This window comes from Chaetura pelagica, unplaced genomic scaffold (genome assembly GCF_000747805.2).
Source record: "Chaetura pelagica isolate M959 unplaced genomic scaffold, ChaPel_1.0 scaffold273, whole genome shotgun sequence".
Classification (NCBI taxonomy): domain Eukaryota; kingdom Metazoa; phylum Chordata; class Aves; order Apodiformes; family Apodidae; genus Chaetura; species Chaetura pelagica.
In genome coordinates this window covers 1,065,189-1,079,497 of record NW_009952828.1, presented here as the reverse complement: position 1 = coordinate 1,079,497, position 14,309 = coordinate 1,065,189, and the positions used below count along the sequence as shown (strand labels likewise).

General features: G+C 50.0%; 2 protein-coding genes across 2 annotated transcripts in view; one reads left to right on the top strand and one right to left on the bottom strand.

The window, feature by feature from the left end:
* ZCCHC17 (zinc finger, CCHC domain containing 17) overlaps positions 1–11,165 on the top strand; it is a 16,612-nt gene extending 5,447 nt beyond the window's left edge. Inside the window, exons 5-7 of the mRNA XM_009995150.1 lie at positions 446–546; positions 2,015–2,163; positions 10,992–11,165. Coding sequence (XP_009993452.1) covers positions 446–546; positions 2,015–2,163; positions 10,992–11,165 — 424 coding nt within the window. The remainder of the gene's footprint in view (positions 1–445; positions 547–2,014; positions 2,164–10,991) is intronic.
* A 1,747-nt stretch (positions 11,166–12,912) lies between these two features.
* Positions 12,913–14,309, bottom strand: part of FABP3 (fatty acid binding protein 3, muscle and heart (mammary-derived growth inhibitor)) — a 62,555-nt gene continuing 61,158 nt past the window's right edge. The window contains exons 3-4 of the mRNA XM_009995162.1: positions 13,091–13,192; positions 12,913–12,966 (exon numbers count right to left, since the gene is read on the bottom strand). Of these exons, the coding sequence (XP_009993464.1) occupies positions 12,913–12,966; positions 13,091–13,192 (156 nt within the window). The remainder of the gene's footprint in view (positions 12,967–13,090; positions 13,193–14,309) is intronic.

Here is a 14,309-nt window from a genome sequence, read left to right as displayed (position 1 = left end):
CAGCTTGTGCTGGGAGGATTGTTTCTTCCAGCTGGGATTTGTCTCACTTCCACATGCTACAAAATCAAATCTGAACTGCTCAGATGTTTCAGAGCTTCTTTGTCTACCTTTTTAAATTTGTCTACTTTTTTTTTTTTTTTGTGGCAGTGTCTCTTGCAGGTCAAATAAAATAATGTTATTTTCCTGCTTTGTGGGCATCTATCGTAGAATCATAGAATAGTTTGGGTTTGGGTTGGAAGGGACCTTAAAGATCATCAAGATCCAAACCCCCCTGCATGGGCAGGGACACCTCCCACTAGAGGTTGGTCAGCTCTGTTCCTGGGTTTAGCCAAGTGGTGCTTTTAGAGCAACATTAGAAAAAAGTTGTGTTAAGATCATGTCCATATCAATATAGAGGGTTAAAGAGGAGAGGTGGTTGAAAAAGGAACTGTCCTTCTCTTTCCAGTCAGGATGAGAGGAAGAAACGTACCTTCAGAGACTACACAAGTCAGAAGATCACTCTTGAAGCTGTCCTGAACACTGTGTGCAAGAAATGTGGGTGCAAAGGTGTGTCCTTCAACATTGCCTTCTTCTGTAGCCAAACCAGGCACTAACCTGTAGGTAGGATTGGGTTGACATCTGTCTCATGGTGGTGTCTTGCTGTATAAGGACTGAGTTTTGCTTCCCCGTGTCTTAGAGGACAACTACATAGTTGAGAAAAAGGAAGATTCAGCTAAACTCCTTTTATAGATATTTTTAAAATAAATCTCATCCTTTAGGGGGCCTACAAGGCAGCTTGGGAGGGACTTTTTTCAAGGGTTCATAGTGAGAGGACAAGAGGAGATGGATTAAAATTTGAAGAGTGGAGGTATAGATTAAGTATTAGAGGAAAGTCTTTAGTGTGAGGGTGGTGAGACACTGAAAAAGGTTGTCCAGAGAAACTGTGGCTGCCCCATCCCTGGAGGTGTTCAAAAGCAGGTTGGATGGTGCTTGGAGCAATCTGGGCTGGTGGGAGGTGTCCCTGCCCGTGGCAGGGAGTTGGGACTGGATGGTCTCTAAGGTCCCTTCCAACTCAAACCATTTAATTATTTTGTGATTCCTGTAAAGAACCTTCCCTCTGAGGGTCAGTGCAGTTTCCCTTCTTGCAGTGTTTGTGTTACTATGTCTCACAGCCAAGGGCTCATTCCCATGTTGCATTTTAAAAAAGAAAAATACTTCACCAGCTCAGATCATTCTGCAGAACCATCAGTGGAATCATAGAATGGTTAAGCAGCAGGATGTTGGCTTATGTGATGCCTTTTTAAGAGCTTGTGCAAATTGCTGAGGCATAAAGTAATTCTTCTGTACATGGAGCTTTTGCTGCACCCTACCTGTTTTATGTTATTTAGCTATAGAGTAAATACTGAATTGAAGTTCATGGTGTTCTGGAGAAGGTTAGTAATGAGCATTGTTCTCTGTAGTGATAGAAAACTACCTTTAAAATAGCATTTAAAAAAAACCCCAAACTGAACTGGATTGTCCATATTTCCAGTCTGCTGTTCAATGATGATACCTATTCCTAACAGGCAGGGAGATGTTGTCTGTCAAAGTCTCCACTACAACTGTTGGTGGGTCAACCTCAGTGTCTCCAGACTAGAAAGGGTAGAACCAGAGGAGCTGATTTCCTCTATATTTGTGCCATTGGTCTTCTTTACTGTGTGCCTGTTACACCTGTTAACTCCCTTTTCCCATACACTTTTCCATGCTGTTCAAGCCCTTGTGCAGCCACATTTCTACCAATTGCCCTTTTCAGGCAAGAGTCCCTTAGTTTTTTCCTGACTGATCATTCCAAAATGCCCTGGGTTGTGTTTGCTCCCTGTTTGTTTAATGAGGGCATATGAAACAAGCTCAAATGCTAGGACAAAAAATGTGCAGTGTAGTTTTATCTTACTGTGATTAGTAAAGATAAGATTATTGGTGGCACTTCAAGTGTCTGAAATGCAGTTTAAAAAAAAACCAACAGAGGTGGGTTGCTCCATCAAACACTGTTTTACAGGTCATTTTACCAAGGAGTGTTTTATGCAGCCTGGAGGTACCAAATACAGCCTCATTCCAGAGGAGGAGGAAGAAGAGGTGACAGCAGCAGGATGTGAAAGAGATAAAAAGACCAGCGGGGCTGATGATTCTTCAAAAAAAAGGAAAAAGGTAACAAGTGCTTTACTACTGACCTGGAAAAGTGAACTAGATCCCTTGTTCTATGTAGTCACAGCTGGGGTTTGCTACAGCAATGTGGTTGTGAGCAAGTGGCTCAGTTTTGTGCTGATTCTGTAGACTCCCCTGCAGACGTTTTAATAATTCTTACACTTTCTGCCCTTATTCTCATAAAACTGTCTTTAAGGTGCTTTTGTGCTGTCATGCACATTCTTCAAAAGGGATTTCTTGGAGTGAGAAAAGGATTGATATTTTTTCTTTCCTGGACTTTTTGGGGCTCTATAGAAACTGCTTCATTTTCCTGAATTTCTGTGGTTCTTGCCAGTGTCTCTGTTTCCCTCCCTTCCCACTGCTCTTGCCCTCACACCTTTCTCTCCCCTGGCTGCCCTGCTCAGTGGGTGTCCTGCCTCAGCCAGCACTCTGGGAACAAGGCTTATCTGCACGTACCAGGGGAAAATCACTACCTGTATTTGCACAGGGAGAGTACTGCCTTTCCAGGCTCTAAAGCAATAGTTTTCTGTGTGAAAATGCCAAGAGATAAGAGACCTTTCATGTCAAGTGTTTGAACTCTGGCTTCAAGGTGTGCTATTATAAAAGGTAGGGGATTGCTGAATCCAAACCAGCAGCTTTTGGTGGTCAATCTGTTTATACATATACATGTGTTCTAGATCTAGACTTCATAGAGTCATAGGGGTTGGAAATGACCTCTGAAGATCATGAAGTCCAAATGCCAAGAGATAAGAGACCTTTCATGTCAAGTGTTTGAACTCTGGCTTCAAGGTGTGCTATTATAAAAGGTAGGGGATTGCTGAATCCAAACCAGCAGCTTTTGGTGGTCAATCTGTTTATACATATACATGTGTTCTAGATCTAGACTTCATAGAGTCATAGGGGTTGGAAGTGACCTCTGAAGATCATGAAGTCCATCCCCTGCTGCAGCAGGAACACCTAGGGAAGATCACACAGGAACATGTCCAGACGACATGAGAAAGTCTCCAGAGAAGGAGATTCCACAGTTTCTCTGGGCAGCCTGTCCCAGGGCTCTGTCACACAGAAAAGAAGTTTCTCCTCATGTTGAGGTGGCTGAAGTTTGGCTTCCAGTCATGTTTTTCACTGGTATTATGGCTTCTGGCACTTTGGGACACTTCTGTGAGTGGCTGGGGATGTTTGTCTTGGGGAAGACCTTAGAGCACCTTTCAGTGCTTGAAGAGGCTCCAGGAAAGCTGGGAAGGGACTTGGGAAAAGGGCAGGGAGGGAGAAGACAAGGGGGAACAGATTAAAACTGGAAGAGGGGAGATTTAGATGAGATATTAGAGGAAATCTGTGAGTGTGAGGGTGGTGAGAGCCTGGCCCAGGTTGCCCAGGGAAGATGTGGCTGCCCCATCCCTGGCAGTGTCAAAGGGCAGGTTGGATGGGGCTTGGAGCAGCCTGGTCTAGTGGCCCCTGCCCATGCAGGGGGGTGGATCTAGATGGTTTTTAAGGTTCCTTCCAATCCAAACCATTCTATGATTGTGTGTTTGCCCTCCAGTCAGTACAAAATGAGGTTAGTATTAATTCCACATCCAATCTGCAGTTGATGTTTGCCCAGGAGTGCTCTGGATAGTAGATCCAGTGTCAGGAGCAGGATCTCTCTTGACTGTAGATCCTGTTGCCTGGTTCCACCCTGGGATGTGCTTTTTGCTGCCTAGCTGTGTAGACTCTTGTTCAGGAATGTCTTGGGCTGGTCTGTGCAGCGTCGTTACGCTGTAGCGGAAAACACAGAGGCTCTTGTGCCTCTCCTGCTCTCCCAGGCACGTGCCTGAGCTGAGGTATCTCCCAACTCCCAGGCCAACTGCCACTAACCTTTCCAAGCTCCAGACACTGGGCTTCCTCCTGCCATGGAGCAGTGTGAGAAATATTGGTGATACCTGAGCAGGGCTGGCTTCTCCTGCCTTGAGCTCTCTTCCCCGTAGCAGCAGTGATGGTTTGGCTGGTAAAAGCTCATATAACTGTTATGTAAATGCTGTGGGGAAAAATCACACTAAGAGGTGCACAAATAACTCATTATCGTGTCAGTGCCCAGCCTCCAGGTGGGGTCTCCCTGTGGAGTCTTGCCCTGCTGAGACTCCAGGATATAGGGGTCACTGTCCTGAATTTGTTACTCATTTTTTTTGGTCTGTGGGTTAACAACCTTCCTTTAAATCTTGCTCGTTCCTTTGATCTTCCTCCCTTCTCAAGGAGGAGATCAGAAGTTTTCAGATGTTTTCCAGTGCTGGAAAATAAAACTTTGAGCTTTCTGGAGGCAGGATGTGGGATCCTGGAAATGAATAGCTCCCTTGTTGTCTCAGATGCCTGCTGTGATCTTGTCTGAGTGTCACCATGTGCTTCCCTGCTTGCCTGGAGCCCCGGGGGGATGTGCACAAAGAAGAAATAGCTCAATCTACCTTCTATCAGTTGCCTTGCTGACCCTGTCCCTTCTGATGTTTGTAACATAAATGTAGAATTTACTTTTTGAAGGAGTTGATGGGGAACTGCTGTCTTATCTACCATTCAGTGTCACAGCAACAGTATTAACATCTTTGGTTGTTCATGTTCAGTGTTTTCTGTTTCCTTGAGCTGATGCTTCCTTGCAGTTTCCAGATGCTCTTTCTTCTCCTTACAGAGATACTCTGGGGTCCTCACCCCCTTTTTCCTGAGCTTGCCTTCCCAGTGGTTCTTCAGTTCTTTCACTTTCCTCCCGCCTGAGCCCCACAGCATTTACAGGAATAAGAATCACATGGGGGCTTCAAGTCCAGGAGCCCCCCTCTGATCTACTCTCCTGTCTGTCTTTCAAAAAAAGATCTGCTGTTCCCACAGAGTAACCCCTTTAATTTAAATTCTACAAAATCATCCCATCTCCTGCTGAGATTCATTGATTAACTCAATTACCCCTGGGCTAGTTTCATGACAGTCACTGGAATTGCATGGTATATGTGACCTGTGATGGCTTTTTGGCAGACTTTGCTTTTTCTCCCACCATGTGAAAGATTTCCAGGCAATCTGCTTGCAGATGGTGTCTCTTCATGTCAAAGCCCCACCTTCTCAATTCCTGTTTGTCTGTGACCTGTAGTTCATCAAGCCTTAGTCCATCCTCACTTGTAGCTGGTACTTGTTTTACTAGTTCTTAAATGACATCAGCTTAGAGCACAGCTCTTCACACACTTTGCTCTTCTCTAATTGTCCTCTCTCTGCTTTTCTGAACTTCTCTGTGTTTGTTTAATAATCACAGGCTGATTCTTCTCCTTGGATTAATTCTGACTGGTTTTCAAACAAGGGGTGCAATAATACCTTTAGGTTTACGTAATGAATCTTGATTGGAATTAAACTGGGCAGTGGAATTTTAACTTTTTTTTCTTTCTAATAATTAAAAACCCTAGAATGAATGCTGGCACCTCTCTGGAGAGGCAGAAAGACACATTTGAAAATCTGTTCTACTTTCTCACAAGGACAGACATAAACTCTCCTAACTCCACAAAAAAAGGTCTGGTGAAAAATAAATAAAGTTCTTGGAGAGTTCTGGACACTCCCTTCTTATCTCAAAATCAAATACCTTTAGAAGGAATGAACTGTTGTAACATTCCTAAAGCCTAGCCCAGAGTAACCTTCCTTACAAAGAAGAGGAGGGAGCCTGTTGTGAGGCCACATCTGGAATGCTGTGACCCAGAAGACAGGGAACAGCTGGAGAGAGTCCAGTGGAGGGGAACAAAGATGACTGGGGGATTGGAGCATCTCCCTGATGAGGAAAGGCTAAGAGAGCTGGGACTGTTCAGCCTGGAGAAGAGATGGCTGAGGGGAGACCTTATCAATGCCTGGAAGTATCTAAGGTTGGGTGCAGGAAGGATGGAGCCAGACTGCTCAGTAGTGCCCAGTGATGGGACAAGGGGCAATGGGCACAGGCTGGAAAGCAGGAAGTTCCACCTGAACAGAAGTTAAAACTTCTTTACTGGGAGGGGGACAAAGCACTGGGAGGGGTTGCCCAGAGAGGCTGTGGAGTCCCTCTAGCAAGAGGTTGAGCTAGATGATCTCCAGATGTTCCCTCCAGCCCTGACCGGTCTGTGTGCCATCGTGGAGCCCTCTTAGTGCCAGCTTCTTCACAGTACCTAGAGCTGTAGAACCATTGATATCAGGCTACAGCTCAGCCTATGGCTCTTCTGCATGCCAGTTCCCAGCATGGGCTGTGAGTTGAGTGATTTTGAAGCACGTTGATTCCTTTTCTGAAGAATTGTGATGGTTACATACATTGGACAGGAGGTGCAAGGAACTGGAACCTGCAGGTCTTCATATTTGTTGGCCCTCTGCATCATTGCACTGTGAGTCTGCTTGGGCAAAATCCACTCAAAATGTTGACACAAAGGCAGTATTTGCAGTTCTGGGGGAGTGTCTGGGTGTGCCTGGGAGCTGAGATCAGCTCCATCCATCAGCACCTCTGGGTCCTGGAGGGCAGTGGAAGTTCAGGGCAGGGCTTTGCTGTCATCACTGGAGGCAGAAATCCAGCCTGTGCTTTGACACTGCCCTCTCCATATGTAACCTAGAGACATGCTCCCACTTGCAAAGCAGTGAGTCCACTGCTAAGCCTAGGAGTTCACTGGGAGCCTTGTCTCCCAGAACTGGGATGTTGGAGTTTCAAGGAATCCGTGGTGTAACAGGAGGTGCAGTCTGGTTTCATAGCAGCACGACCTCCTGCTACAGAAAGTGTGAAGCTCTGGCACTGCTGCCTTCCTCTGCAGGGTTTGCAGTCCAGCCTGTGCTGTGGTGCTTGCAGTTCTGCACTGGAAGCACTTTTTCTGTGTTGGTCAGAGCAGTTTGTCTGGTAGAAGCCCCCAAAAAGGGGAGACTGAGGGTTTTGCGGGGGTTGTTCTTTGTTGTTTTTTTTCCCAACCAGCACAATGTCCACGTGTGTACTTTTATTTCCCTGTAATCCTGAAGGGAGTGGTGTGACATCCTGTCCTGTCTTCAGCCTGAGAAAGTTTCCCAAGCTCTGGAATGAAACTTTGTTACTTGTTAAGGTTTTGTCAAACTTTCTCACCATGTGCACAGGCTGGAAAAGCTTGAGAAACTTCTCCTTGCTACATCTCTTTCTCTAGAAGATTTAACTCTTTCTCATCCTCCTCTTCTAAAGACTGTTACAATTTGCTTCTGCCCTTCCTCTTTGTGTAGGGGTCTTTGTAGTAAGTCTGGTGTTGTCCCACAGTAAAATTTAGACTGTCAAATTTTGGGTGACATTGGTGATCGTAGTGCAATTGTGAAGCTACAAAAAATGTGTAACTTCTAAGGGTTGACTTGATGTGGGGTGAACTCAATCCTCTGCTGTCTTCCCTGGAGTTCTGGAGGACTCTCCACTTGGTGTTCAGCTCCAAACCTTGCTTTGTCTTTGCCCTTCCACCCCTCCCAAAAAGTGGTTCCATTTCACATTAAATCAGCTGCCAGCTCCCTTCCTTTGTTGTCCCTCATTGATAGCTGGTATCTGGTGCTACAGTCCATGCTAAGTGGATGTCTTTAGCTGGACCTTTTGTGTCCCCACTCTTCCAGGAGGATGTTGTTCCCACATGAAATGCAGGCAGGATGGGCTTGTCTTCCCGTAAGCCAATATATTAGTCTCCATGTAGAAACTGCTCTTGTCTGGAAGTGGCTGGAGCTAATGGAAGAAATAAATGTCTCTTGGGAAGGAGCGGGGAATCCAGCCTTCTCTGTGTTCCCACTTCAGGACATTCCTTCTTCTCCAAGCAATTTGAAGGTGATTTGCCCTTCAGGGGAAGATTATGGGTGGCACTGGGGGGCTATCACAGCCCTATGTCCTTGCTGTTAAACCATACCTATACCCAGCATGGACTTGGCTTTGAGGTGCTCACAGGGCTTGGTGTGAGCTACCTGAGCACCTACAGGCCCACAGCAGATGATGCAGAGTTGGGATTTAGGACTCAGTTACAGCAGGGAATTCCCCTCCTTTTCTTTGCCTCATTTTTCATGCTGTGTTTAGCAGCTGCTTCTGGCTTTTGTTTCCAACAGATGAGTGCTGGTTTCTCAGCTTGGAGTCTTCTGGGTGAACATGCACATGCAGCCATGTCTGGGGTTTCCTTCTGTGAAGTGGCCTTTCCTCACATGGATCCTTTCCAGTTCATTTCCAGCCAGGGTTGTTCCTTTTCCCCTGGGTGGGGTGGGTGTGTACCAGGCCTGAGGCAGCACCTGTGGGTGCCTGAGTGGGGAGGGAGTGTCTTAGGCTGGACCTACAACACCAGTGTCAGTGCTGGGCTCTCCCCTTCAGCCCCCATGGCCAGCTCTGTGCTGTGCCTGGTTGGGTTGGAGCAGCTGGAAATATCTGTGGACACCAATCACAGGTATCTCTTGTGTGGCTGTTCCCTTCAGCTGCTCGTTTTCTCTCCCTTGGCTCAGCTTCTAGGGTGGCTGTGGATGTCCACAGCAGCTGGCCAAGGAGGGTGGCCTCCCTGAGGACCTGTAGTCCTGTGACTGGCACAACCCTGCCCTTGGCCTTGCTGCTGCATGGCACTAACAGCCCTGCCAGGGCAGGGGTGACTTACAGCAAATGTCTCCCAGTGAAACTCTGCAAGCCCAGGGGTGGCCTTGGGGTCATTTGGAACACGCTTGGCAAAGAAAAGAAGTGGAGCTGTTGGCCTGCAGGCTCCAGGCTTCTCCCATTACATTCCCTTCCATAGTGGAATGGAAAACACATTTGTGTGTGATGTTTGGGACTGTCACTTGACCACTGTCCATCTCCCATTGTGCTGCTCCCCACGGCCTGTGCACAGCGACCCCCTGAACAAGCTGTCTTGAACCTCTGTTGGTTAGAGGTGGGGGGTGGAGGCAAATGTGGCTTCTTGTCTGCCTTAGCAAGGGTCCTCTATACCTCCTGGTATAGAGTGCAAGTCCTATGAGGAACATCTGAAGGAAGTGTGAGGGTTCAGCCTGGACAGAAGGAGACTGAGGGGAGAGCTTCTTGCTCTGCAACTGCCTGAGAGGAGGTTGGAGCCAGAGGGAGTTGGTCTCTGCTCCCAGGGAATGAGCAATGGAACAAGAGGAAATGGCCACAAGTTGCACCAGGGGAGGTTTAGACTGGGTATTAGGAGAAACTTCTTCACTGAAAGGGTAATTACACACATAAAGGGTAATTAAATCCATGTCTTGTCAGTTTGGAGACCAGGATGTTTTGTGGGACAGTCTCATACCCTTTACACAAACGTAGAGGATGTCAGTTGCTCTGTCACCATCCACCATCTCTGAAGCCTTGTCATAGAAGGCCACCAAATTGGTCAGGCATGATTTGCCCATATTGGCTGTCACCAGTCACCTCCTTATTTTCCATGTGCCTTTACATGCTGCTTTTCTTCCCCAAAAGAAGGGGAGAAAATGTCTCCATTTTGCAGGACAGTAATTTCTTTTTTTAACGCATCTTCCTAAAATACACCTGGAAAAAATACCTTCTGTCTTGTTCTGAGAGTTGGTCAGTGTGATAATTCGGGGGGTATTCAGGGAACTAGAAATGTGAGTTGAGCTGGGATCAGATTGGGATGTTTGCTGGTTTGTGACCATGCTGGATGATGCCTCCTGAGCTCCTTCTGTCCCTGTCACTGGGACCTCTCTGCTCAGCACTGGCTGCCTCCAGCACCCACCCACAGGCCTTTCCTGACTCGTGGTGCTTGGAGGGCTCAGTTGGCACTGGGAGCTTCTGTGGGCATTTCTTCTTGCTGGAAAAGGGTGAAGCAACAGGCAGAGCAAGGCAGGCAGCTGGGGCACTGCTTGTGCAAGCAGGTCAGATCCTCTCCCCTGGGTACTGCTTTCTAATTAAATGTACACAAATTGCTCTACTGTGCTCTGCTGAGAGTGGTGAGACCCTGGCCCAGGTTGCCCAGGGAACCTTTGGCTGCCCCATCCCTGGAGGTGTTGAAGGCCAGCTTGGTTGTGGCTTGGAGCAACCTGGGCTGGTGGGAGGTGTCCCTGCCCATGACAGGGAGGGTTTGAAACTAGTTGATCTTTCAGTTCCCTTCCAACCCAAACAATTCAATGATTCTCTGATTTCTCTGCTTGAGGATGCTCTGCCTGCTGCCGTTCCAGGTGGACTGAGGTGCTGATCCCAGGGTAGTTCCTGTCAGATCCTTTTCAGAGCTCCTTGTGAGCTTTACTCCAGCACCAGCTGTTCTTGTTCTGCATCTAAATGTCAGGTCTGGAGCTCTGCAGGGCTGTTACTTCAGGGCATCTCAGAAGCAGCCCAGGGGGGTGAGTGCTGCTCCTGGGCTCTGCCTGTGGGAAGTGGGGAGAGCTGGAGGAGCAGCCTGCTCGGGGATTGTGTAAAGAGTTGCTGCTTGCAAAAGGGCACTTTCCTCATCCTGCTCCCCTCTAGGGAGGGCTGCAGGAAGCTCTGACTGGCATTTCTTTGACTTCCCTGCAAGGAGAAGGGTGTGTGGTCACTAGCGCTGCAGCGCATCAGCGCTCATTTCCTGGCAGTCTGTGGGGTGGTGATGGTGTGGGGCCACAGGGATGCGTTGGCAAAAGGCCTTCATCTTGCCAACCTCTGTTTATGAAGACCTGCCTTCAATAATGGGGTAATCTCTTGAGTGTTGAGTGGTGGCAAAGGCTGTCTTCTGAGCTGACTTAACAGTTTTCAGGCATAGATTCACATTGTGGTACCCGGCGCAGCTGTGGGGCAGAAGCTTCATGCACCTTTTTTGTCCAAGCAGGCTCACCCCTGTCACACCAATACAGAAAGTGTCTTGCTGCCCTGGTGAGCACAAGGGCACAGTTTTCCTACATGCAAGGTTCTTTATTCCTTTCCCTCCATTCACTAGGAGAAGAAGAAGAAAAAGAAGCACAAGAACAAGCAGTCCTCAGAGTCAGACTCGGACAGCTCGGACTCGGAGAGCGATGGAGCTCAGCCAGCCAGCAAGAGGACCAAGCAATCTGGGAAGCCCAGCAAGACTCAGAAGAAGAAGAAGAAAAAGAAGCACAAGAAGAAGCCCCGGGACTGAGCAGGCAGGGGTACTGGTGTTTTGAGTCCCTAGCATGCCCCTTGCTCCAGGGACAAGGAATTTTCCTAGGAGTAACGCTTGGTGTGTGGTGTTGCCTTTGACGCAGGTTGTCCTCTGTTACCACAGGTGCAGGGCACTGTTTTCTCTCACCAATGGGCACACCTGCCAAAACTGGCTCTTTACACCCCTTCATCAGTACCTCTCCTGTCCTGTAGCCTCGTGTCTCACTGTGGATGAGCTGCCAGCACTCCTCAGCTCCCCCAGATGGGCACCCAGCCTGTGTCACATCAGCCCCCATCTTGGTGCCTGTGAAGCCACACAGCCATGCTCTCCTTGCTTGTCCCTACACCAGGCTGGGGTCAGGGCTGGTTGTTGCTGGGCCCTGTGATGGGGCTACATCCTCCCAGCTGTGGAGCTGCTTGGTTTTGGTACAAACCCTCCCCCAGCGTCATTCATTTTGTCTGCAAACAGAGTTAAGAAGCAAGTGGGGGAATGGAGATATTTTAAGCAAACATTGACTGGTGTGTTTGTCATTTTGGTAAGTGGTGGAAAATAAATCTCTCCAATCTCCAGTTGTACTTTGTACTGGGTCTTTTGGTTTGAAGGCTCCACACTTGGCAGAGAAAAAATAGGGCTGGTTGCATGGGACCAGCATTGAAGGGTTTTTGAAAGCCCAGGCTGCTCTCAGAGGCTCCCTGGGGTGGGAAGGGGGTGTGTGGAGAGGTGACCCCTATGAGGAGCCTGGTGCCTTCTACTAAGGAGCAACTGGAGCATAAATCTTGTAACTGGAGCTGAAGGTCAGGGGGAAGGGATGGCAGAGGGCTGGGCTGTCCCACACCTCCCTGCGGTCGCTCTGGGCTGTGGTGGCTGCAGAGGAAGCTTGCTGGGGGTGGCTTGTATGGGAACAAAGGTACCATGGGGGAAGCTGAGCCACTCACAGGGGAAGTGAGGGCAGGGCTGGCCATGGCCCCTTGGTGTGGCAAGAGGACTTGGGGCTGCTGCAGGCAGCCTGCCCCTTTTCCACGTGCTGTGCCCTTTCCAGTGCCTCTCGCCTCAGTTCCAAGCCCCTCCTTTTGGGCCAGTTCCCTTCCCAAACTCAGACCTGATGTGCTTGTGACCTTGACTTTGGCACAGGCTGTGCTGGGCACGAAGCATCAGCTGCTACTTTGGCAGAGCACACCTGCCAGCACGGGTGGCTTTGGCTGAGATGGAGCCTGCCTGGATCCTGGACAACTGATGGCAGAGCTGCAGTGGGAATTAACTAATCTTCCTGCCAGAAAAGCCCATCTCTAACTGTCACAACTTATTTCCACAGAACCAGTGCTACTGAAATCACTGGTAATTTAACCCCATCACTGCCAGGGTGTCTGGGCTGGATTTACCCCCCCCCATGCTGCTCCCCATAGATCCTTGTGGCTCAACAAACACTACAGTTGAGCACACGCCCAAAAATCATTTTTGCAAGTGAACTCAGCACACAGAGCTGTAACAACATGGCCTTTATTCGTTTTTTCCACGTGGGTTATCCCATTATTAATAAAAAAAAAAATCTAACAACAAAACCAAAGCACAAAGCACCACCCAAGCCCCGAGCAGCCCCACCAGGTGTTGGGGACAGGAGACAGCCCTGGTGGGTGCAGGGGGCTCAGAGGCCACGGTGAGTCCTGCCCAGCACGGGGGGAGGACGGAGGCAGTGAGGGGCTGAGTGTGGCACCAGGGGACAGGCTGAGGACCTGGGGACACCATCTTATGTCGCCTTCTCGTAGGTGCGGGTGGAGACGACGTTGCCCATGGTGAGAGTCTGGTGGCAGAAACAGCAGTGGTGGGTTGGTTAGCTGTGCCAAGCCAGGGCAGCCCCCTCCCCCATTTCCCATGTCCTGGGCTCAACCCCCAGCTCCCAGTCTAAAATGTTTTTGTTTCCTTACCAGAATTAACTTTCCATCCTTCAGCTCCCGGACCAGCGAAGTCTCCTTCCCATCCCACTTCTGCACGTGGACAAGTTTGCCTCCTTCCAGCTTGACAGTGGACTGTGGGGAGAAGGGAAGCCCCACTGTTACCCTCCTCTCCATGGCTTTGTCCCCACGGCTGGGGGCAGTGCTGCCCCGTGCCCCTTGGACTGAATGATACTGGGCATCCTTGTGCTCAGCTGGGCTCAGGGACTGGCTGTGGGTGCCTCCCCTGGGATGCCTGCCCAGCAGCTTGTCTTCACCAGCCCAGCTCAGCACCAGCCACATCCTGCTCTGCTCCCCAGTAACCCAGCTGTGGGCACCATCACGGTGCCCCTGCACTCCCTGACCACAGCCTCATCCTGCTCCAGGGCTGCTGGGACCTGTTCCCAGCCATTCCCTGCACAGCTCTGGTGCCGGAGGCGATCAAAGAGGTGGGGCAGGTACTGGTGCTTTGAACCGAAGGGTTTTTGAGGGGGCTGATCCAGCAAACACGCCCCTGCTCGCCGGGGCTGCTGTTTGCTCAGCCACTGCTGTTGACTCAGCCCTGACATCCCGGCTGCTGCCAAGGTTGGTGTGACAGCCAGCAAGGCACACACGGTGCAGGGTTGTGCCAGGACAGGCTGCACCAGCTGCCCACCCCCATCCTGTGCCACCCACCCAGCTCCTTGAGAGCCAGGTGCTGCTCCTTGGGTAGTCCTGCAATGCAGGTCTCCCCCACAGCTCAGGGGCCCCATGGGCTGGGATCCTGAAGCCCATGGCCTGGATGGCTCATTCCCTGGCTTCTGCCATGGGTTGGCACCTCCAGCGGCTTGGATGCCCCCCATGGGTTAGGACCTCCCATGGTTGGGTGCCCCCCATGGGTTAGGACCTCCCGTGGTTGGGTGCCCCCCATGGGTTAGGACCTCCCGTGGTTGGGTGCCCCCCATGGGTTAGGACCTCCCGTGGTTGGGTGCCCCCATGGGTTAGGACCTCCCAAGGTCTCCACACACCTTGAGCTTCCCTACATCTTGGCTCCCTTGCACAACTTGGGTGCCCCACAGCCCTGGACCCCACACACTCTGGGTGCCCCACGACTTAGTGTACCCCACGAGTTAGGTGCCTCACAACTCGGTGTGCTCCGTGGTGTGGTAAACCCCACCTGCCCCATCCCCTGCAGCCCCACGGCTCAGGCAGCCGGCCTGGCCCTGCTGAGCCC